At 40.0% G+C, this 25,665-nt stretch overlaps 1 protein-coding gene across 5 annotated transcripts in view; it reads left to right on the top strand.

Moving 5' to 3' along the window:
- Positions 1 to 25,665, top strand: part of TRAPPC8 (trafficking protein particle complex 8) — a 78,487-nt gene that overhangs the window by 35,399 nt on the left and 17,423 nt on the right. For 3 of the 5 annotated variants that reach the window (XM_032223134.1, XM_032223132.1, XM_032223136.1), the window contains 11 exons: positions 243 to 358; positions 6,873 to 7,023; positions 8,562 to 8,662; positions 9,121 to 9,226; positions 9,982 to 10,002; positions 10,948 to 11,079; positions 22,800 to 23,024; positions 23,297 to 23,405; positions 24,487 to 24,681; positions 24,830 to 24,960; positions 25,473 to 25,547. In XM_032223134.1, coding sequence (XP_032079025.1) covers positions 243 to 358; positions 6,873 to 7,023; positions 8,562 to 8,662; positions 9,121 to 9,226; positions 9,982 to 10,002; positions 10,948 to 11,079; positions 22,800 to 23,024; positions 23,297 to 23,405; positions 24,487 to 24,681; positions 24,830 to 24,960; positions 25,473 to 25,547 — 1,362 coding nt within the window. The remainder of the gene's footprint in view (positions 1 to 242; positions 359 to 6,872; positions 7,024 to 8,561; positions 8,663 to 9,120; positions 9,227 to 9,981; positions 10,003 to 10,947; positions 11,080 to 22,799; positions 23,025 to 23,296; positions 23,406 to 24,486; positions 24,682 to 24,829; positions 24,961 to 25,472; positions 25,548 to 25,665) is intronic. The other 2 variants (XM_032223135.1, XM_032223133.1) reach the window with 1 other exon arrangement.

The raw sequence follows: 25,665 nt of genomic DNA, 5'->3' as shown, positions 1-25,665 counted from the left end.
TTAAATGTATTTTTAATTTTTCTAATTTTGTGGATTTTTGTCATAATAATTTGTTTTAAAAACTATTGTTTTCATTTCACCTTCTTTATGCTGGTCTATAACTGTTATAAACATTTGATTGGAATCTAGTATTCTATATGAAATACATAGTTTTTTAGATAGCTGTAAATCTCTGAAAAGTAAATGTTTTCTGTGAATAATAAACTATTGCATTTCAGTGAAAAAATATTTCTATCTTTCAGTTAATATCTAGAAAAGGTTTGAGTAGATCTTTATTTTCTGCAACCAAAAAATGGTTTACTGGAGGTAAAGTTCCTGAGAAAGGTGTGAATGAACTAAAAAACACATCTGGTTTGTTGTAAGTACAGCTGTTTATAAAAATGAAGAATGCTTGAATTTTATTGGGTTTTGTCTTTTCTAATTTCCATGTCCACTGGAGTTGGGTGGCTAATAAATTTATATTTATAATAAAATAAATAAAATGCATTTTATTGTTATTTTAATAATATAAACACAATTAACAATAACTACTTTTGAATGATTATATCTCCATTTAGGTAGGTCTTTTGCTTACAGATGCAACCCTGTGGTCTTCTTTATGAGCTCATCATGATTAAATTAGTAAACTTTCTCTTAACCATAGTTTTCCTTATATCCAAATTGGAGACGATTGACAATTTCATAACAAACCAGGACATTTATCCACATTTTAATTGTGCTTTAAGATCCTGATTTGTTCTGCCCTAAGTAATTTGTCATTTGTACAATGATGCTTCTATTTCAATAATTTTGGTCTCAGTACTCCAAGCATGGAATTTATATATTACAGAAACTGCATGCTGGGCATTCATCAAGCAGTCTGTTGTGATTCTAGGATCCCTTTTCTTGGCAGACACTGCCAGCTTAGATTCCATTAATGTATTAATGGTTTATGTTACCTGCCAGTGTACAAATCACCCATTTATTCCTACTTTCTATTTTCTGTTTTTAAACCAGTTGTCACTCCAGCTGAGTTTGCTCAAGCTTTTGGTGAGGGATTTTGTCAAAGGCTTTTAAGAAAGTCCAAGTATATATGGTCTATTATGTCATCCCTGTCTACATGCTTGTTGACCCTCTCAAAATGTCTAGAAGGTTAGTGAGACCAGACTTAATCTTTATGGAATCCAGATAGCCAAGGACAAGGGAAGCTTTTTTAATAGCTTTTTAAAAAAAATTCTTCCGTGGGACAGATATGAAACTAAGTGACTTGTAATTTCCTTATCTATAATTCTATTTTTAAAAATGGCTCATATTGGCATTTTCCATTTCTTAGAAACAAATGGTATTGTTAAAGTGTAAGTGCATAATTTTGTGAAAAGATCAGCAAATTCACATTTAAGTTCTTTAAAAACTCTTAGGTGGATACCATCTCCAGTATAATGAGGGATAGATCCCTTTTTTGTCCATCTCTTTATCTTTGCTTGGCTCATCTTGTCTGATCTTGTTCCTGAAAAATAAACTAAGTTCCTATATTTATCAGTGAGGACAAATGCAAATAATTAATTCACTTACTTGCTATTTTTTTATCTCATTCTAACACGTCTTTAATACCCCCCCATCATGTCCTGAGTCAGTTTCATATTCCAAATCAAACATACCGTATATACTCGAGTATAGGCCGACCCGAATATAAGCCGAGGCACCTAATTTTACCACAAAAAAACTGGAAAAGTTATTGACTCGAGTATAAGCCTAGGGTGGGAAATGCAGCAGCTACCGGTAAATTTCAAAAATAAAAATAGATACCAATAATGTTTTTGAATATTTATTTCAAAGAAAAACAGTAAACTAGCGGTGTATTCAATGAAATACTTCACTCACCTCATGATGCTGATGTCCCGCTGTGATGATGATGTCCCGTGCAGCCGTGGGAGCGATGTCCCGCCTCCTATGACACACGGCACAGTGATTCCTATCATTGGATCACTGTACCAGAGGAGGTGGGACATCGCTATGTGGCTGCTTGCCATAACAAGGAGGAGGTGGGACATCGTTGCAGAGCGGCAGGAGGGGGAGGAAGGGGAATTGTAAGACAGCCCTGCATTACATTAGAACGTGAGGAGGGGGGATGGTGCGGTGCGCGCTGCGCGGCAAACTGACACAGAGGGAGGGGAAACACAGGGGCACTGGGCCATTCACGAGTGTCACCCAGCGGCATGGCCCCGCCCCTTTTTCTCCTCCATTTCGGGCAAATTTTTCACTGACTCGAGTATAAGCCGAGGCGGCTTTTTTCAGCCCAAAAAGTGGGCTGAAAAACTAGGCTTATACTCGAGTATATACAGTATGTAAACATTGTTACTCTTTGTTTCAGTGTTTACAATGTGCAGGGGTCTTTGGGGGGGGGGCTGTCACTTTTTTTGACCGCCTCTATTTCTCTGGCCACATTTTATGTTCTTCATTGTACAGTACTCCCCAGCGGGCCAATATTTCCATTTTTTTTAAAGAAGCCTTGTCTTTAATAGCAATTGTGAAGCTACTTATTAACTACTTAAGGGTTTGGTTTTTTTTGCCTAGATGCCTAACTTTTTTGCCTAATTTTAGGTGTATATTCTAGTTGATATGGTATATTTATTAATAACTTTCAAGCATTATGAAGAAAATGGCCCTTACTACTATCCCTTCATTTTTCTTTTCAATGATGCCACTGTTGTTTTTGGAAGTCTTTTCTTCTGAGAGCATGTTGGTGGTAAACATCCGTTCACATTCCAGTTGATGATTATAAAATTATGATCAGTTCTCCAAAACATTTAGATCTTGGACAAAATTCTGAGCATAGTTTAAGATTAAGTCTAGTGCTCTCTTCTTCTTCTTCTTGTTGTTGACTAGCTGTTCCAAGACATAAGCAGTTTGGTTTTTGCTGTATCCAGAACATGCATTTTCTCAGACTTTATGAAGGTGATTGCAGTCACTAATGACTAAATTCCATCTGTACATCAGCTTTAGTTTCTTGGCCAAGGAAATGATAATATTTTCTTAGTACTAACACTTTGTAGATTGATATGGATACCCCCAATGAATCAGAAGAATCCATGCCTTTGACATATAGGATAATTCTGCTTCCATTATACTCCTTTCTGTCTTTCTAAAAACCTTTATCAAGAGATATGTCATGAGAAAATTTCTGTCAGGCCTGCATTTATAGAATTTTGGCCTTCCACACTTTCTCTTATTTCATTATGCTGTTTCTTTAAGTATAGTCGATGGGAGGGGGGAATAGAAGGAGTAGGATTGTGGAATGTATTATTTTCATTCTTTACTAGAAGCCAAGGTCATCCTTTGTCTCTGCACTTTCACACCTGACCAGAAGCAGCTGGGTGGAGACGCCAGTGTGGAAGAAGAAGATTGGACCATGTGATGGATTGTGGGTGTGGGGACAAGATCATGAACTTTTAACTGGGTGGAATTCTGATGTCATTTCCAGTATTGGAATTCCACAGCTGTGTGCCTAACATGTCTGTCTTATTAAATTGGAACCTTAAGGATAGCTCTGCCTTGGACTCTGATTTAATTCTGCATGATATTTGGAACACTGATATTTTCATTCCCCCAGCGTTGTGTAAAGTTTGTAATACTTGTTTTTCTTTCATCATGGATCATTCTAACTTTCCCAATCTGACTCTGGGGTGATTTCCCCCCTTAAAGTTATTTTATTAGATTTAAGGGCTGTCTGACTCCAGAATAACTTTGGATAACTTAATGTTTTAAAAGAATAACTTTTAAAAATAGGAAACCCATATATATCCAACAAAATTAAGACAGAAGGGATGCTGTACTTCATGTTAGAAAAATAAGTCAACTTTATTATCAAAATTGATTAACATGCTTCCAGTTTTATTCCTTGTAATTTTGCAGAACAAATGTATTTCATTTTCTCTACTTTCTTTTCTCTACTTTCTTCCATGGGATCAGTTTAAGGCATGCTCTAGCACCTTTCTAATATTGCCCAATTGCATTCTAGTACCCTTCTTAGTTGACACAGTTTATCCTTTTGTACAAATGTGGCTTCTCCTGAAAAGTATCACAATATCTGAAAAATCTAAATCCCTCCCCAACATTCAGTACCATTGTCTTAATTCACAGATTGAGATTGCTCAATTCTGCTTGTTCGAGGTGCGAGGTTCATTTTATTTATATGCCGCCCTATTCCCAGCGGGACTCAGGGCGGCGCATAAACCCAAGGAGGGGGGAGGGAAAAACACAAAAACTACAAAAAGTACAGGGCATTTAAAACAACCAACAGCCACACGATTCGAGAGGGGAAGGGAACTCATCGACCCCAGGCCTGCCGACACAGCCAGGTTTTAACGGCTTTTCGGAAGGCCTAGAGAGAGTTGAGGGTCCAAATCTCTGCGGGGAGCTCGTTCCAAAGGGCCGGAGCCGCCACAGAGAAGGCCCTCCCCCGAGTAGTGGCAAGATGACATTGGCTAGTAGACGGAACCCGGAGGAGGCCTAATCTGTGTCATCTAATGGGTCTTTGGGAGGTAATTGGCAGCAGGTGGTCTCTCAAGTACCCAGGTCCAATACCATGAAGGGCTTTATAAGTGACGACTAGCACCTTGAAGCGTATCTGGAGACCAATCGGTAACCAGTGCAGCTTGCGGAGGATAGGTGTAACGTGGGTGTACCGAGGTGCACCCACAATCGCTCGCGCGGCTGCATTCTGGACGAGCTGAAGTCTCCGAATGCTCTTCAAGGGATGCCCCATGTAGAGCGCATTGCAGTAGTCCAGTCTTGAGGTCACGAGGGCATGAGTGACTGTTGCGAGTGCCTCCCGGTTCAGGTAGGGACGCAATTGGTGCACCAGGTGAACCTGGGCAAATGCCCCCCTGGTCACAGCCGACAAATGATGTTCTAAGGTCAGCTGTGGGTCCAAGAGAATTCCCAAATTGCAAACCCTGTCTGAGGGGCGTAAAATTTCAGCCCCCAGCCTGAGTGATGGAGTACTAGCCAAATTTTTGGGACAACAGCCACTCGGTCTTGTCTGGATTGAGCGCAAGCTTGTTAACCCCCATCCAGACCCTGACAGCCTCCAGGCACTGGCACATCACGTCAACCGCTTCATTGAGTTGGCACGGGGCGGACAGATACAACTGGGTATCGTCCGCGTACTGATGGTATTTTATCCCGTGCCGCCGAATGATCTCACCCAGCGGCTTCATGTAGATGTTAAACAGGAGGCGGGACAGGACCGAACCCTGTGGGACCCCATATTTCAGGGGCCTAGGTGTCGACCTCTGCCCCCCGACCAACACCGACTGCGACCTGTCTGAGAGGTAGGAGGAGAACCACCGAAGAACGGTGCCTCCCACCCCCACCTCTTGTAACCGTCGCAGAAGGATACCATGGTCGATGGTATCGAAGGCCACTGAGAGGTCAAGAAGCACTAGGATGGAGGCATGACCTCCATCCCTAGCTCTCCAGAGATCATCAGTCAGTGCGACCAAAGCGGTTTCCGTGCTGAAGCCAGGCCTGACTCCAGACTGAAAGGGATCCAGATAATCGGCATGTCTGCTTTGCACTGTGTGAATATAGATAGCATTTTTGAGAAAGGCACTTCAAATTATCCAGCTATTTTCCCTGATACCAATATGTACCGTAATGAGTGGCTCCCATCCAGCACTATTTACCACACTGGTTAAAAATCATGTGTTGCCCACAGGTATATCAACTGAATAACTGTGGTTAATTGAAAGTTTTCTCATCTATTTAGGGAGCACTGAAAGAGGCGGTAGGAAGCGGTTGCATGTGTGGTCAAAAGATATGGCATATTGAATATGAATATATATATATATATATATATATATATATATATATATATATATATATATATATATATATATATATATATATATATATAGTATATGCTAAAAATGAGCTTGCTACTAATTATCTTAAAAAAATAGTTGAAAATATGACCTTCAAATTCTTTGCTTCTGCTTTGGATATACTCAAAATATGATTGCTACAGCTGTAAATTGCATTTTGATTACTACTATACAGGTAATCCTCAACCACAATTGAGCTTCAAATTTTAGTTACTAAGCAAGGCAGTTGTTAAGTGAATCATGTGGTTGCTAGGTGAATCTGGCTTCCTTCATGAACTTGCTTGTCAGGATCCAGCTGGGAAGGTTACAAGGGTGATCCCAGGAAAGCACTGCCATCACACACATGACAGTTACCAAGTAGACACATTTTGATCATGTGACCATGCTGATGCTGCGATGGTTATAAGTGTGGGAAATGGTCATAAGTGACTTTTTTCAATAATGTTGTAATTTTGAATAGTCACTAAATGAATGATTTTAAGTCAAGGACTACCTGTTTACTTTTGACCCTAGAGAAGAAAAGAAAAGCACTGTTCTATATAGTTTTGTTGAAATTAGAATTGGTAATCCTTTTTTAAATAAAATATTTAATATGAATTAATTTCTTCTTGGTGAGTTGGGTCCATAGCTTATGTTACACAAATGGAAGACACGGTCACATGCATGGGGTGACATGTTCCATGAATATAATTGTTCTCTTGTAGATGAAAAACTTTGTATCCAGGCATACCTGTAGTTTTCTAACAGATTTGAAACTAAATAGAAGAGAAATCAAGCAGTTATTGTTAATTATGATATATAACTTCAAGGGACCAATATATCTTTCATTTAAAAAATTTATATATAGGCTAGAAATGGCTGTTAACGTTATTCCTTTCTTTGAACATATAGATATATTAAATTGGTAATGTGCACTAGCTGCAATTTGGTTTGAAGCTTATATCTTTATGAATATGGTATGACTTTTTAAAACATAAATTGTGCATTTTTATTTGTTTCTATGTTCAGGTACTCCCCAGAAGCACCAGAGCTTCAAATCAGGAAAATGGCAGATTTGTGTTTTTTGGTGCAGCACTATGAACTGGCGTATAGTTGTTATCATACAGCAAAGAAAGACTTTTTGAACGATCAAGCAATGCTGTATGCAGCAGGAGCACTGGTTGGTGCATTAGCATATTTGCAAAAAAATATGTTTGTGTTTTTCTACATGTTGCTTTGCACAAAAAAATCTTAAGTGAATATTGCCTATGTGCCACCTTATATGTTCAGATGTTTCTCTTATGTAGCTTACAACAATATAAGCTCTTCTGAATTCTTAGGCTTGAGCTAATTGAAATCTTGAAGCGTCAAAAGTTGTTACCAGTGCATAAATTTAAATAAGGGAGGAGACAATTTTTAGAAAATATATCTATAGCTATTGGACTTGGTAAGGCAGCTTGAAACTTTGTGTCCATTCTACAGAATCAATACTGGAATCACGTTAACTGCCTATTAAAGCAAATAGGCTGACGAATAGAAAGGTTAATGCCCATTCAGTAATTGCCTCCATTTATTCAATTAGCACTTATTAGTTCCCCTAAAGACTTTGACCATTAGTTGTAGGGTCATTAGGCATTGTCATATGATTTGACACTGGAAAATTAAATGTGGGATTATAAAAGAAAAGAGGAATGTGTTTTTGAGATATTGCTGCTACAATAGCCTCAGCAAGCTGTGACAGTTATTGGAAATTTAGCAATGGCACTTAAGACTTATATACTGCTTCACACAGCCTTCTCTAAGATGTTTAGAGTCAGCATATTGCCCCCAATAATCTGGGACCTCTTTTTACTGATCTCGGAAGGATGGAAGGCTAAATTAACCAATAATAAATAAAGCTACATGAAGTTACAGAATCTATAACTTTGTCAGACTTCAAGTTAACTTTTAAAATGTAAAAATATTTTGAAAAGGATTAAAGGTTAAACTTTTCATCTACATAGTATAACAAAATGTCTGTGTGTGTGTGTGTGTGAGAGAGAGAGAGAGAGAGAGAGAAAGAGAGAGGTAATGTTCTGAAAAGAACAAAAGCAGAGAATGCTGTTTCATATATTAAAACATTTCAAACCAAAACAAATGAGTGCATCCTCTATTATTGACATGAATGACATTGGCATTAGCTCAAGTATATTGTCCTGTAGTATCACCTGTTGCATATCATCTGTCATTTTTTTATACATATAATCTTTGTTATTAGATATGTATTGTTTACATTTTTCACATAATGCCAAAGATTATGTATATACCTATTTCATAATGTATATAAATCTAGGTCTCATGCAGATACAGAAGACAGTCAGAGCATAGGAGCAGGATACTTCTATTGCTCTTTTATTTTCTTACTGGATTGTAACTTTAACATGATTTTTGCCAGCTCAGGTTAAAACAAATGTGCATTAACTGTTTTTAGTCAGAGCTCTCAAAATGACTTTAAAAGTAAAATGGATGTGCTAAGATTCTGTGGGTATTGTTTTGATTTTGTCATTCACACCATTGTGAATTATGCTGAATCTGTACAATATGTTTGGAAGCTCACATTTATTGTACTATAAAATGCAGTTGACTCATGGTATTCATATGTGAATATTTGTGCCCAAATAATTTTTTCAGATTACAGAATTGTAGCAAAATTATTTAATGACCACTTTTGCTTTACAGGAAATGGCAGCGGTGTCGGCTTTTCTGCAGCCAGGAGCACCAAGGCCATATCCTGCTCATTACATGGAGACTGCAATCCAGACCTATAGAGACATATGCAAGTATGTGGTTATATTTGGTTTTTCTCAGTTGAAGATAAAACAATCTTATTAAACATTTTTTCATCATTCCATAATGATGCATGCATAATTAGTGAAATAACAACAATAAAAATAATGGCAGTTGTAGTTTAACTATAAAATCATTTTCTCTTAAATGGAATCAAACATAATAATGCCTTCCTGAAGGCAAAGGCAAATTCTTATTTTAAATAACTATACACTGTTCTACAACAATTCATAAGTTTTATCATTATTCTACTAGGTTAAATCCTTAGTATTACATATGGCACGACTATTATTACAGTGTTTAGAATTATTCACTATTTCATAATCAAAATTGGAGAAAATAAATTTTTTATTGATTATGTTTAATTAAAATATTCAGTGCATATTTTCTATGAGAGTTCAATACATGGGATATTAAATTATACCCAAAGAATTTATTTTGTGTTTCATAGGAATATGTTGCTGGCAGAGAGATGTGTGCTCCTTAGTGCTGAAATACTAAAAAGCCAAACCAAATATTCAGAGGCAGCTGCTCTCCTCATTCGTTTAACCAGTGAGGTAGATAATATTTTTATTGTTTTGTTTTTGTATGTTGCAAAAAAGGAAAAAAAGATTTTAAAAATGTGCATTTCTTAAGTAGATGGAATAGTATCAAGAAGAAAGATTTGTAAGCTTAAAATAATACTTTTTCTGTGTGTAATTGCATGTACATTATATTACATTTATTTGTTTATAGGAAAATTATTTATCTGCTATGGCTATAAATTAATTCCTTACTCACACTCATACTGGCAACATCCTAACAGAATTCACCAAAAGAGTTATAATAATTTATAGTACATTTGTGCACTTTTTATCTGGAAAAAGAAAACATGTTCAAGTAAACAGACGTGATAGGTGCTGAAAATGTGCAACTTCACATTTTATGCCTTTTAAAATCATGCATGTTCAAATAGAGTAAAAAAAATGGTCTCGAAATCATAAGATAATTAAAAGGAAAAATAATGAATATGTGATTCAATGCAAGGCCTTTAAATTATTTAAGCATATTTTTATTGGTAATAGGATCATAAGGAATCTTATTCTAAAATTATTTAGAAACAATATTTTGAAACCATATAATGGATACTTCAGTTGCATATTATCAACTATAGTTTTTAATCAGATTTTAATGAGCATTTCAAAATTACAGTTAGAGTTAAGTTTGTAATATTCAGTTGTTGTTCCCAATCTTCATTTTCTTTTTTTTAAATTGAAATATTTTAAAGCTTACATTCTTGTTTTTTTAATTTTTCTGTGGAAAAAAATGGCAGCAGAGCGCTTGGATGGGCATGGTGAGTGTTAGAAATGTGAGCTGGAATAGCTGAAAGATTATATAGTGTATTAAATATGTTGAAACACATTGTGCTAATTTGATTACTAGGTAGCAATAAAGTAATTCATTGTTACTGATGCACATGTGTGATTCAGGACATGGAATATGTGCATTAAAGGATTACAAAATGGAGAATTTTTGAGATTAATAAGAATAAAACATCATAATCTGAATCAAATCAAGAGGAGGATATACTTGTGGAAATCATTTTATTATAATGTTTATTTTTGTAATAATTTTTTTCCTATAACCATTCTCTGCCTACTCTGTCACTAATGCTTAGAAGACAATGAGATAATATGCTTTTTAAACTGATATGTTACTGCTTTATAAATCAATAAATAATATGGTATCAACTAGAAATATAAGCTTTTTAACCAGCTCAGTCTTTTCATTCAGTTTCAATTCTGAGAAACAACACTATATTTAAAACAGATATATAAATTATGTTCATAGAAATAAACTGTGAGGATAGAAAATTAATTAAACTTCAACTGATGAGATATAATCTGAAAAAAAAATTACTAAATGTTTTAGAGATAATTTACAATACTAAGAAGCTTCTTTGTTCTGAAAACAAGTATGTACATGGATGGATTCAGTAACAGAATCCTACATTATCTAAAAAAACCTGTGTCTGAGATATATTTTCCCTTCTGATGGATATTTCTGTCCATGATAAGAAATGAGATTTGATCACAAAGTGAATTTAATTATCCATCTGTTCTCAGGGGATTATAATCCGTTTTCACGGATTTTAGTTAATTTATTCAGTGTTAGTTATGTATAAAACAGACACTGTTTTTCTGAAGTGGTAATATAATGGGTGTTTGCATAGCTTTGGTCTTCAGATCTTGTTGTAAAGATAGTTGCCAGTTGTCTCATTATTCACTCTTTCTAATAGGATTCAGATCTTCGAAGTGCACTGCTGCTGGAACAAGCTGCACATTGTTTTATAAACATGAAAAATCCTATGGTTAGAAAATTTGCCTTTCATATGATACTGGCTGGACATAGATATAGTAAAGCAGGACAGGTAAGTTTGGCAGATCACAAAAGAAATTCTCACAATTTGGTTGATTTGTTTCAATGTTTTTTAAATTTAATGTTATACTTTACTGCCTCGGTGTTTGTGGGGGAGGAACAAAGCGACACATGGATTGCAGGGAAAAGTTCACCCCAGCCCCTATTCTGGCATGTCTTAGTGTATTTTATATAATTCAAACCAGTATGAAATTTTACCTATATATAAATAATCATAGCAAAACTTTATAGCATATCAAGTTCTAAAGTCCTTAACAATTCTAGAATAATATGTAGAATTTTGTCAAACCAGAGAAAAAGAGAACAAAGTTGATAAATCTCTGAAGAGAGAATTACATGTGACTCATAGCAGAGAATTAATTCTGCATCGTTGTCACATACTGATAATGGAAGGACCTAAATTAATATATTGGCAAATTATTTTGAAATTCTTCTTTATATAACTCTTGTAATAGCTTGGAATGTCATATTTGGGTCGTAAAGTGGAATATAATTCTTAAAGTTAAAGATTTGTTTTTTCACTTGTAGTATTATACTAAACAACTCGTGACCTGTTGGGTCATCATTTCCTTAGCAGATTCCTTGATGCCTTAACAATAGTAGAGCTTCTACCGCACTGGAAAATTCTTAAAAATTCAGAGGGATATTCAGAAATATAACTACCTTGAAAATAGCCCATGCGGAATTGCATAACAAAGACCAGGGATAGTCAACTTTTTTATATCTACCGCCCACTTTTGTATCTCAGTTAGTAGTAAAATTTTCTAACCGCCCACTGGTTCCACAGTAATGGTGATTTATAAAGTAGGGAAGTAACTTTACTTTATAAAATTTATAAAGCAGAGTTACAGCAAACCCCTACCGCCCACAATGAAAGCTGGAACGCCCACTAGTGGACGGTAGGGAACACTACCACTGACATAGACAAACCTCTGCAGTTAACCACAAGAAACATTTTATAACATCTTTTATTATAAGATAAAAAGCTTTATAATAATGTATTATGTATGTCATAAAATTGCAATTCCATGGGAGTCATGGGTACCATTTTTTATATATTTTGTAAGTTAGCCCATTTGAGAGGTACCTTGTTGAAAAGGCTTTGTCCTATGAAGCACCATTGTACCAGCTTGTTGCAGGAACAAGAATTTTAACAGTATAGAGATTTCTTATTCACTTATCAGGATTGAAAAAAAATTAATAAAATGATCCGATGCCTTATTTCCAAATGTTTATGGTAACGTCAAATCCTTTATTGTTAGGTAACTGAATTATAGAAATATATTACTGTATCACTGTTTTTTTTAATTCCTGGCAAAAATGATTTAGGTGAGTGAAATAGCTATTATAAACAGCATTTAGAATTTTATAACAAAGCACTTCCTTTATGATAATGATTAATATTGCTAGCTTCTAATTTAACTTCTGCTTCCGGAAAATGGGAAAGCGTCTTGAAGCATTTCATCAAATTTCCACGCACAACTATCATCACGTTTAATAACAAGGCCTCTCATATGTCTGAAGCGCCGAAGACAAGAATGCAAAGAAGCAAAAATCCCAGGAGGAGAAAAAGGAAGGAAGGAAGGAAGATAGCTGCCTAAGCTCTGTCGCTCGGGCTTTGAGAAAGACAAAATAACAAAAGCTTCATGGAACTAAAGCCTGGAAATTGCGGAAAAGGGGTTCCTGTGCGAGGCCAACATCTAGAGGATCCAGAGAGGCAACTACCTGGAAGGACGCTGCTTTCAGGCAGCTTTCGGATGGTGTTGCCGCCCTCGGTGACTCCTGCGCCAACGACAACGACGATCTCGGCCCTACTACCGCAGGGAACCGTTGGGCTGATGCCAGGCTTTACCGATGCAACGGGCTGTGCTCCGCTGCCTTGGGGGGGATGGTGAGTTGCGGCAATATGCTTTGGGACTGGGCGGCTGGCTCTGTCTGCCACCGCCGTTGCTGTTCTGGGCACCCCCCCTCCTCCTTTCCCGCTGCGGCCTCTCTTCTGCCCTGCCACCACCGCTGCAGGGCTTCTCACTGCCAGACGCTCTGACTATCTCAACCTCGGCTTTTGGGACCCTGCATCTGGCCTCTTCTACTGCGGTTGCCACCGTTCGCTGCTGCCCTAAGAACGCCTCCTCGGACGGCGCTGTTTCTTGGACCATCTTGTCTGCGGCGCCGTCAGTTCGGGAAAGCGGTGCGCCTGGGGATCGAGCGATCGCCCCCCCCAGCTGCCGCCATTCCTGGCTCCGGCCGGAGCCTCACTTCCTTCTTCTCTTCTGTTTTACCTTTTCGGGCTACACCACCACTGCAATGACTATGATGACCTTTTGGCGTGTTGGCAGCTTCTGCGTTTTGCCTCGTTCCACACGCCTCTTACAGAAGGAGACGACGGAACATGGAGAAAATGCGGGCGGGGATCCAGTGCCCCTTCCAACTGGTGCCTTCCCCCCCTCCCCCCTCCCCAGCCACCCCAGACTTTGGACCCTTTTTTGCACTTTTCCGGGCCTCACAGGAGGGAAAGAGAGAACGAGGAACTCTCCCTCCCAAACCATTATCAGTTCCAGCTATTCGAACTTGCGCGTACCGCTTGTGCGGAATCAAGATCTGCGTTTAACCTGTTTGTGGAGTGTGTGTGTGTGTGTGTGAATGTCTGAATGAAGAAGAATGTGCCCACTTTTAAATTAACTAATTTATTATTTGATTATATTGTGCTATTTTTTTAATGATTATTGTGTGGTGTATATGAGGAGAATGCTTGTGTGGTATATATGAGAGGACTGAGAGTGCGGCCTGGAGCCCCCTCCACTGAGTGCAGAAGCAGAAGTGGATGGGGGCCCATACCCGCCTCCCATCCTAGAACGAATGGTATGTTCTGCCTGCCGGGAAGAATAGGGGCCATGGGAGAGGGTCTATGGGGATGGGGGCGGGTCGGAGCATCTCGGTTACGACCGGGAGGGGCAGATATGACGGGAGCTGCAGGGCTAGCCATTTCCGGGGAAGAAGGGCTCGCTACATCACAGCGATCCCTTGTTCCGGCCCTTCAAGTTCAACTCAAGGACCTGGTGACAGAGGAAATCAGGGCCCTAGTCTCAGGTTGCTGTTGCTAAATGCCAGGTCTGTGGTTTATAAAGCTCCCCTTGTCCGGGACTTAATATTAGACGAGGGGGCAGACCTGGCATGTATTACTGAAACCTGGCTGGGCCATGAGGGTGGAGTCCCCCTCTCAGAAACGTGCCCAGAAGGGTTCCAGGTGCTCCACCAACCATGACACCAGAAAAGGGGTGGGAGAGTGGCAGTTATTATCCGAGAGTCATTAGTTCCTCGCAGTATCCCTGCTCCAGAGATTGTGGGGTGTGAGTCTCTTCTCTTGAAGTTGGACCTAGGGGTTCAATTGGGCTTGTTTCTGATGTACCTACCTCCCAGCTGCGTCACAACAGCCCTACCTGCGCTCTTAGAGACAGTAGCTGGGTTGGCGGTAGAGTTTCCCAGACTAATGGTACTGGGGGACTTTAACCTGCCATCTCTGGGCGAACGCTCTGACAGGGCTCAGGAGTTCATGGCTTCCAGGACAACCATGGACTTGACCCAAGTAGTTCAGGGTCCGACTCATAGAGCGGGACACACGTTCGACCTCGTATTTCTCTCAGGGCAGTGGAGACATGATCTTGAATTAAAGGGAATAGAGATCTCGCCCTTGTCATGGTCAGATCACTCCTTGCTGAGGCTTGACTTTAGGAAGCTTCTCCCCCATTGCAGGGAGGTGGAGCCGATTAAGTGGTTCTGCCCCAGGCGCCTGATGGACCCGTTGGGATTTCAGAAGGAGCTTGGAGAGATACCTGACTCCATTGCCCACAATCCGACAGAGTCCTTGGTCGCTGCTTGGAATGCTGCGGTGACTGAGGTGCTGGATCGGATTGCGCCTTTGCGGCCTCTCCGCGGCAGTGGATCCAGGAGGGCACCTTGGTTTACCGAGGAACTCCGGGAGATGAAGCGCCAAAGGAGATGCCTAGAGCGACGCTGGAGGGTTAGTAACTCCGAATCTGACCGAACACTATTAAGAGCCTTTATTAGGACTTATTTAGTGGCGATACGGGCGGCAAAATGTGTGCATTTTTCCGCTCTTATTGCGTCCGCAGAATCTTGCCCAGCCGCCCTGTTTAGGGTAACCCGCTCCCTCTTGAAGGGTGAGGATGCGGGGGAACCCTTACAGGGAAGGGCTGAGGAGTTCGCTCAGTTTCTGTCGGAAAAATCACTCAGATTCGGGCAGACCTGGACTCCACTTGGGCAGTACCAGCGGAGATGCTGAGGGAGAGTCTTGATCAGATTTCCTGGAATGAGTTTGAGTTGTCACCCCTGAGGAAGTGGACAAGGCCATGGGAGCGATGAGTGCCTCCACCTGTTTACTGGACCCGTGCCCCTCCTGGCTGGTCTCGACCAGCAGGGAGGTAACACAAGGCTGGCTCCAGATGATTATGAACGCTTCTTTAGAGCCAAGGTGGCGCAGTGGTTAAATGCAGCACTGCAGGCTACTGCTAGATCAGCAGTTCAGCGGTTCAAATCCCACTGGCTCAGGGTTGACTCAGCCTTCCATCCATCCGAGGTGGGTAAAATGAGGACCCAGATTGTTGGGGGCAATATGCTGACTCTCTGTAAACTGCTTAGAGAGGGCTGAAAGCCCTATGAAGCGGTATATAAGTCTACTGCTATTGCTATTTACAGGAGGGATCTTTCCCACAACCTTTGAAGGAAGCGGTGGTAAGACCCCTCCTTAAGAAGCCTCCTCTGGACCCAGCTATTCTTAAGAACTACCGTCCTGTCTCCAACCTTCCTTTTTGGGGGAAGGTTGTCGAGATGGTGGTGGCCCTTCAATTCCGACGGATGAAGCAGATTATCTAGATTCCTTTCAGTCTGGTTTCAGGCCTGGGTACAGCACCGAAACCGCTTTGGTCACACTGACTGATGATCTCTGGCGGGCCAGGGATGGAGGACATTCCTCTATCCTGGTGCTCGACCTCTCAGCGGCCTTTGATACCATCAACCATGGTATCCTTCTGCGACGGCTGGAAGAGGTGGGAGTGGGAGACACCGTTTTACGGTGGTTCTCCTCTTACCTCTCCGACAGGTCGCAGTCGGTGTTGGTTGGGGGGCAAAGGTCGACCCCTAGGCCCCTTAAGTATGGTGTGCTGCAGGGTTTGGTCCTGTCCCCCCTCCTATTTAACATCTACATGAAGCCGCTGGGTGAGATCATTCATCAGCACGGGGTTAAATACCATCAATATGTGGACGATACGCAATTGTATCTCTCCGCCTCGTGCCAACTCAGTGATGTGCTGGTGCCTGGAAGCTGTCAGGATCTGGATGGGAGTGAACAAACTTGCACTCAATCCTGACAAGACCGAGTGGCTGTGGATGTTGCCCCCGAACGACAGTCCAGATAGTCCATCCTTAATCCTGAGGGGTGAGAATTTATACCCCTCAGAGAGGGCCCGCAACTTGGGGGTCCTCCTGGATCCACATTGGAATCTGTCAGCTGTGACCAGGGGGGCCTTTGCCCACGTTCGCCTGGTGCATCAGTTGCGGCCCTATTTGGATCGGGGGGCACTTCAAACGGTCACTCACGCCCTCGTCACCTCAAGACTAGACTACTGTAAAGCGCTCTACGTGGGGCTGCCCCTGAAAAGCGTTCGGAGACTACAATTAGTCCAGAACGCAGCCGCGCGAGCGATATTGGGTGTACCAAGATACACCCACGTTGCACCTATCCTCCGCGAGCTGCGCTGGCTTCCTATTGGTCTCCGATCGCAATTCAAGGTGCTGGTCATTACCTTTAAAGCCCTACATGGCTTAGGGCCAGCATACCTGCGAGACCGCCTACTGCCACATTCCTCCCAACGGCCGGTGAGATCCCACAGGGTGGGCCTCCTTCAGATGCCATCAGCCAGACAATGTTGGCTGGCGGCTCCCCGGAGGAGAGCCTTCTCTGTGGCTGCCCCGACCCTATGGAATGAACTACCCCCGGAGATCCGGACCTTACTCACTCTCATGGCCTTCCGAAAAGCCGTTAAAACCTGGCTATTCCAGCAGGCTTGGGGCTGTTGACCTCATTACTGAGGTCCAGCCCCGACTAGATTGGGTGCATGATGATGTTTTAAATTGTTTTCTTTTATGTTTTACTAATTACTTTCTTTTGTTTTGTAAGCCGCCCGGAGTCCTCCGGGATTGGGCAGCCTATAAATCCATTTAATAATAATAATAATAATAATAATAATAATAATAATAATAATAATAATAATAATAATAATAATACACCAGACATCACAACTCCGCCATTGCCGGTCCCAAGCCCGGATGAGAAAGGAGGAAGGTTGGGATCAGGTTGGCATCTGGTCCCGTAAAAAAAACCCCGCCAACCCATACAATATGGTGAAAAAAACAAATAAGAATTCCATACCGCATCGGTCGTCACGCGGGTTAACAAGGGCCGCGGCGGACGTTGGGGTCCCTGGACATCCGTCGACAAGTGGGCTACAAGTGGACCAGCCAACAAAACGACAAAAATATAGTGCAGATGAAAACCGTGCCATAATGGCCTGTTACTACAACTCAGAGCCAGAAAAAAGAGGCTATTTAAAGCGAATGTATGAATTATGGAAACAACAATATCCAGATTCAAATGTTAGTGAACAACGACTAGCAGATCAAAGGCGATTTATTATACGGAATAAAGTGTTTAGTGAAGTTGAACATGAGGAAATTCAGGCAAATTGCAAAACCCAAAAAACAATATCACAAGCGGAAAGAACTGATATTCAAGACACAACTAAAGACATTATAGTAGAACTCCCAGAAGAAGCTCTCGGTGAGGAAATAACATCACCACCACTAGAACCAGTTATCACTGAACCAACTGATGAACTAACTCAAAAACAAAAAGAATTGAAGGATAAGATCATGGAGCATTTTCTGCTTAATGAGGAAAGGCAACGTTTACCATCACTAAAAACTGTGCCGAAGAAAATTTTGGCCCCTATCATGAAAATGGTTAATGCAGTGTTTTCAACAATTGAACCAGGATCCATCTTGGAAACAAACCAGTTAATGTACAGCGCAGCTGTAATAGTCACTAATGAACTAGGCATTAAAATTAAAGTACCTAGTCATACAACAGAAAAAGCATCAAACCCAAAGTGGAAAATCCATTTAGAACAAAAAATCAAAAAATTAAGGGCAGATGCTAGCAACTTAAAGAACATGCATGAGCAACGGCTTAAAAACAACAAAATCATAGATAGGCTAATCAGGAGATATAGATTGGATACAAGAAACATCAATGAAGCTGTAGAGATTGTAAAACAGCAGATAACAGCAACAGCTAGAAAAATTGAAAGATATGAGGCACGAATCATCCAATATAAACAAAATCAGCAATTTCGATCAGACCAACGGCATTTTTATCAAAGTCTTAATGTAAATGGTGACACCAAAAGTGAAAAACCAGAAAAACAGGCCACAGTTGAATTCTGGAAAGAATTGTGGGAAAATGCAAAGGACTACAACAAGGAAGCAAAGTGGATACATGACTTTGAGAAAAGCATTGGCAACAAACAAATGCAAGTATTAGAAATAACATCTGAGATGGTCAAAAATCGAGTTAAAAAGGTAAAGAATTGGACATCACCTGGAAAGGACCAATTACATGGTTTCTGGCTCAAATATCTGACCAGTTTACATGAAATATTGGCCAGGCAACTGAATGAAATTTTACAAAAGGGCCAAATTGATGAATGGTTGATAACTGGAAAAACATACTTGATTCAGAAAGATCCAACTAAAGGAACAACACCTGAAAACTACAGACCAATAACATGCTTGCCAACAACCTTCAAATTACTCACAGGCATTATTGCAGATAACATGATGGATTATTTGGAAACAAACAACATCTTGCCAGTAGAGCAAAAAGGCAACAAAAGAAGGAGCAGGGGCACAAAAGATCAGCTTCTAATTGATAAAATGATATTAGAAAATTGTAAGAACAGAAAAACGAACTTGAATATGGTCTGGATTGATTACAAAAAGGCATTTGACTCACTGCCACATAGTTGGATCATAAAATGCTTAGAAACAACTGGCATTAGCAAAAATATTACATCCTTTACTGAAAAGGCAATGAAACAATGGAGAACTGAGTTGGCAGTAGGGAATGAGAGCTACGGAATGGTTAATATCAAGCGAGGAATTTTCCAGGGTGATTCACTTTCACCTCTTCTCTTCATCATCGCAATGATCCCACTATCAGTAATCTTAAAAAAAATGAAATTAGGCTACCAAACAGCCAAAAAAGCTGAAAAAATTTCGCATTTACTATATATGGATGATTTGAAACTCTATGGAAAGTCAGAAATAGAAATCCAATCATTGACAAATACAGTCCGAGTATTCAGCACCGATATTTCAATGCAGTTTGGCATGGAAAAATGCGCCACTGTATCCATAAAAAGGGGCAAAATCACTGCATCTGAGGGAATTGAAATGCCCAATGGCCAACTAATTAAATGCAAAGAAAATGAAGCCTACAAATACTTAGGCATTCTGCAGTTGGATAACATCAAGCATGGAGAAGTAAAAACTATTGTCAGACGAGAGTACACCAACAGAGTTAGGAAAATTTTGAAATCTAAATTGAATGGTGGAAATACAATCAAGGCCATAAATACCTGGGCAATACCAGTTATAAGATACACAGCTGGCATAGTTAACTGGACACAAGCTGATTTGGACCTTTTGGACCGAAAAACCAGGAAACTAATGACAATGCACTACAGTTTACATCCACGTGGTGATACTGATAGACTATATCTGCCCCAAAAATCAGGTGGCAGAGGATTATTACAAGTGAAGCAAACAGTTGAAGAAGAAAAACATGCACTGGCTGATTATTTAAAAGAAAGTCAAGAACATCTATTAATCGAAGTAAAGAACAAAAATCTACTGAAGGCCCAACAGACAAAACAAGAATACAGAAAAGATGTGATAAAATCAAGAATGGAGAGTTGGCAGAACAAAGCACTGCATGGTCAATTTCTGGAAAAAATAAAAGATAAAGTGGACAGGGAACAAACTTGGTTATGGTTAAAAACAGGTACATTAAAGAAAGAAACAGAGTCACTAATCCTGGCTGCGCAAGAACAAGCTTTCCGCACAAATGCCATTAAGGCCAAAATCGAAAAATCCTCTGATGATGCCAAATGCAGACTTTGCAAAGAAGCTGACGAAACTGTTGATCACATACTCAGCTGCTGTAAAAAAATCGCGCAGACTGATTATAAATTGCGGCACAATTCAGTAGCACAAATGATCCATTGGAATTTGTGCAAAAATTATAATATTAAAACAGCAACAAACTGGTGGGAACATCAGCCTGAAAGAGTCACAGAAAATCAGATGGTCAAGATCTTGTGGGATTTCCGTATACAAACCGACAAAATACTGGCGCATAATACACCAGACATCACACTGGTTGAGAAAATAGAGTCACAATCATAGACATCGCAATACCAGGTGATAGCAGGGTCGCCGAGAAGGAACATGAAAAAATCGCAAGATACCAGGACTTAAAAATCGAAATTCAACGACTATGGCACAAACCAGCAGTGGTAATTCCAGTGGTAATTGGCACACTGGGTGCTATTCCAAAAGCACTGGAATTACATTTAAAACAGTTAAAAATTGACAAAATCACCATCAGTCAAATGCAAAAAGCCGCACTGCTTGGATCTGCACGCATATTACGAAAATACGTTACGACGTCCTAGGCCCCTGGGTGGGGCCCGACTAGTAACCAATGCCAAATCCGGCGAAACAACTGGCCGCTGTGATACAATTGTATAATAATAATAATAATAATAATAACTTTGACTTCCCCAATATTTAATAATATAAGCAATATTGATAAGAGATAAGGAAAACATTTGTTTGGTTTGCATTTTAATGTTAATTTACCAGTTTCTACTTTCTGAACCATATGCAAATCAAAAGAAATATATCCAGTATTTTCCTTTCCAAGTGCTATGATGCAGTCCACTAGTTAAAAACATTATATGAACTACATATATAAGAGGTACTCCACACAAATGCTATGCCTCAGGAAAAAGAGCACAAAAATATATTGTATGTCTAGACATCACTCATAAAATCATATATATTTGAGAAAATTGGATATACAAATACCATGTTTCCCGCAAAATAAGACAGGGTCTTATTTTCTTTTGCCCCACGAAATATGGCCTTCGGCTTGTTATAGGGAGACGGCTTATTATAGGGTTGCCGGGCAGCTGCTCCCTTGCGAGTGGGCTCCTGAAGAGCCGGGCACAGCCAAGGCACATAGTGCTCTGCCCACTCCCCAGCTCCCATGGCTTGGCACATTTGGGATACCCCCTAGGTCAGTGCGTGGAGCTCTGCTCGGCTGGAGAAGGGGGGTGCGCGAGCGCCTGTTCCGCCCCCAGCAAGCATGCCTCACCATGCCCTGGCCCAACTCTCCCTGCAGGGCTAGGGCTCCGCTGCCGCCGCGCTCTAAGCATAATTTCTTCTCCGGCTTCCAAACTCCAAAACTCGGCTACCGAGTCTTCCAGCAGCGGCCGCTCTAGGAGTGTGCTCTATGGTTGTGGACTGGCTGCTGGAAGACTCTCTGTCCGGCAGCCGGCCCACAACCATAGAGCGCACTCCTAGTGTGGCCACTGCTGGAAGGCTCGGCAGCCGAGTTTTGGAATTTGGAAGCCGGAGAAGAGTTATGCTCAGAGCGTGGCAGCGGCGGCTGGGCCAGGGCATGGTGAGGCTGGGAGACATGCTTGCTGAGGGCGGAAAAGCGCTTGCGCAACCCCCCTTTTCAGCTGGGCAGAGCTCCATGCACTGACCTAGGGGGTATCCCTAATGTGCCAAGCTGGGGGGCGGACAGAGCGCCACGTGGCTTGGCGCCTTAGGGATACCCCCTAGGTCAGTGAATGGCTCTCTGCCCGGCTGGAGAGGGAGTTTGCCGGGCGGCTGCTCATGAGCGTGGTCACCTCATGGCTGCTTCACCCCTGAGGCTGTGCCCAGCTCTTTGGGAGCCCGCTCGCAAGGGAGCAGCCACCCAGCAACTCCCCCCCCTCCCTCGGCCGGGCAGAGAGCCATTCACTGACCTAGGGGGTATCCCTAAGGCGCCAAGCCACGTGGCGCTCTGTCCGCCCCCCAGCTTGGCACATTAGGGATACCCCCTAGGTCAGTGCATGGCACCTAGCGGTATCCTGAAGGCGCCAAGCAATGTGAGCGCCTTTCTGCCCCCCCCGGCTCCCCCGGCTTGGTGCCTTCGGGATACCGCTGGGTTGGTGAGCGGAGGGGGGATTGTCCAGGGGGCTTATATTGGGGGGTGGGCTTATATTTTTGCCCACGTGAAAAATGTGGCAAAGCGTTAGTTTCAGGACAGGTTGATTTTTGGGGGGAACACGGTATGTAGATTTCAAGAAATGTATAAATAGATGTTAACATATTTCCGTGTAGGCATTAAGGAAAAGAACAATGATCTGGAGACTAAACAAAACAGGCTTAAAATAATGAGAAATCAAGCAAAACTGAAATTTGCAGATTTGTGCATTCTTCACTAAAATAACTTTTTATATTTTTTAATAATATGCTTTTAATTTGTGGCATGCATAATTGTTTTTACATTTTAAATGTTTACAGAAAAAACATGCTCTACGATGCTATTGTCAAGCAATGCAAGTTTATAAAGGGAAAGGATGGTCCCTTGCTGAAGACCATATCAACTTCACAATTGGCCGCCAGTCTTTTACCCTTCGGCAACTTGATAATGCTATATCGGCCTTCAGGCATATTTTGCTCAATGATAGCAAGCAAACTGCTGCTCAGCAAGGAGCTTTCCTCCGAGAGTATCTTTATGTTTATAAGGTAAGTCACCAGTTTTACTCTCAGTAGAATCTTAATTTGAGAGCTTGCCATTAAAATTGCACTAAAATTTGAGGGTTTTACCTTTTTAGTTAAAATAAGTAAGTTCCTTTTGGAACACATTTTTATTGCTTTGAGGATTTACTGAGAATATTGCATTTTTTTCTAGTTCAAGATATTTGATGCCCAATCGTATTTGTTTTTTATTCAGAAGATACACAGTTTTTACTTGCTAAAGCATGGATGAAGTTTCTTTTGTTTGTTTGCTTTTGCAGAATATAAGTCAGTTGTCACCAGATGGTCCTTTACCACAACTTCCTTTACCCTATATTAACAATTCTGAAACACGTGTATTCTTCGGACATGACAGACGACCAGCAGAAGGTGGTTTCTTTTTTTCAATTGTATGAGTCTATTAAGATATTATGTAAAAGACTGTAAAATTAATATTTCAGGTAGAATGAAGTGGTAAAATATACTTCATGTGGTTCATCCTGCAGTTTGGGATCATTATTTTTTAATATCCGCCATGTAAAATGTCAGGCAAATAGAGAATTAGAAAACTATGAGCCTAGGAATTGCTCTTACCCACCACTTTTCTCTGCTGTGTATTTTTTCTATTTTCATTTTCTTCATTTACTATATATAACTTGGAGGTCGTTAACATTTAATGTCCTCTCCACTGTGGGCTGAAAAAGTGCAGTTTACTTTACTTTTTTAGAACCTTGACTTCTAATTTTGCAGGATACATAGCTCAAGTTCTATTTTGTATCATAGAATATTTATTTTTGGATGTATTTATTTATCTTTCTGCTCCAGCTAAATCAAACAAATGTAAATTTAAGAGGAGGCAGGCACCCTTTTTATGACTTGAGGCTGCATCTTTTAACTGGCATATAAGTGGCAAGAAATATGATGGTGATAACATTCATGTCAAAGGAAGGAGCAGGAGCAGAATTTTTCTTCTTTTTCACTCCCATTTTGAGGAAATTGAGAGTTCTGTTTTGTAATTGCTATTGTTTTTTTGGGGGGGGGGAAGCAACCAAATTTGTATAATAACATTGGAGATGTAAATGCTCATTTTAATTCTTGTTTTATGAAAAAAAGCAGAAAGTATTGCTGTTGTTCATGAGCTATCTCCCAAATTTTAGCACTATAGTCTTGCGGAGTCTATTAAAAGAAGAAGCGGCTAAGGTCAGCATGCAACTTCATCCTTGGTTTATTTTTAAAAACTCCAGGCCTTTCCATTACCTCCTTAGCTTCCCTGCTCACTTAGTTGTTTTGTTTCCTGTCCCAGTCAGTGACTTGAATTATGGACTTCTGCTTCTTTCCTGATAATAATGCATAAAAAGGTACAAAATAGGCATCAGTGGAATCTTATGAACTTTTTTTTTAAAAGACAGAACAGAAATTATAGCACAAAGATAAAACTTTTTTTATTTTTTATTTTAATATTGACATGTAGGTGAAAAACAGGCAGCAACCCATATAAGTCTTGATCAGGAATATGTTTCGGAATTTTCACAACAGTGGAAGGAACTTGAAGAGCAAGTTGTGTCTACAGTTAACAGAGGCACAGCACTTCCTAATTTCCAGCCAACGCAGTATTGTTTGAACAGATATTCTGATAATTCTAGGTTTCCACTTGCTGTAGTAAAAGGTAAAACTGTAAATGTATAGATGAGTAATATATCATATAACATTGTGTTAATAACGGCAATTTGAATCTAAAATTTACAAATGTTTATTAAAATCATATATTTAGAAATAGTTTTTCTAAAAATATGTATACTTTTTCCTTTTAATAGAACCAATAACAGTAGAAGTAGCTTTTAGAAATCCACTGAAAGTTCCACTTTTATTAAGTGATCTGTCACTACTTTGGAAATTCCAACCAAAGGATTTCAATTCAAAGAATAATGGAGAAACAAAGGAATTTGTAAGTAATTAAAAATTGTCTTGTATTTGTAATATGCTAGTAATGTCAAAATGTAATTCCATATTTTATTAGGTTGATTTTCTTTTAATTTTTAGATAATTAATGGCATTTAAAGCATAATATTAGAGTTTAACATTTCATTGTTTTACTCAGTATTCTCACATTTCCTTTCCTCCTTAGTATAGCAGCAAGATGATTCAGAGCTTCTGTGTAAAGTAACAGAAATGCAACATTTTATACTGTCCCTAAACTAGTGTTAGGCCATGGACACTTATTTAAGAACAACCAAAAACTGCATCTGAGGAATTAGAGTGCATGTAAGAGAGTAGTTTACCCGTTTGTAATCTTGTGGTGCTAAACTTGGGTCTCCTATTAACCTGTTAATACGATTGAATATCTAGGACATTTCTTTCATCAGAAAATGTTGGTCCATGAAAACAACTGCAATATTTTTGAAAAGTGTTAATGGCAAAAATTCATTGTACGAAATAAGTACCTCTTTTTTTTCCTAGGAAACATGTGGAAAAGATATGATTGGTGCTGAAGTGATATCAGAATTTTTGATTAACAGTGAAGAAACTAAAATGGTAGTTTTTTTCACTTCTTTAAAAAAATAGTAATTTTAGAATGGTTTCTCACGAAAGGATATGGGGGGATTTCATGTGCATTAATAACTCAAAAATGTATTTTATTTATTCAATTTAT

Source organism: Thamnophis elegans, chromosome 8, assembly GCF_009769535.1.
Source record: "Thamnophis elegans isolate rThaEle1 chromosome 8, rThaEle1.pri, whole genome shotgun sequence".
Classification (NCBI taxonomy): domain Eukaryota; kingdom Metazoa; phylum Chordata; class Lepidosauria; order Squamata; family Colubridae; genus Thamnophis; species Thamnophis elegans.
The sequence above is the reverse complement of the archived record's forward strand: the minus strand, read 5'-3'. Positions and strand labels throughout refer to the sequence as shown.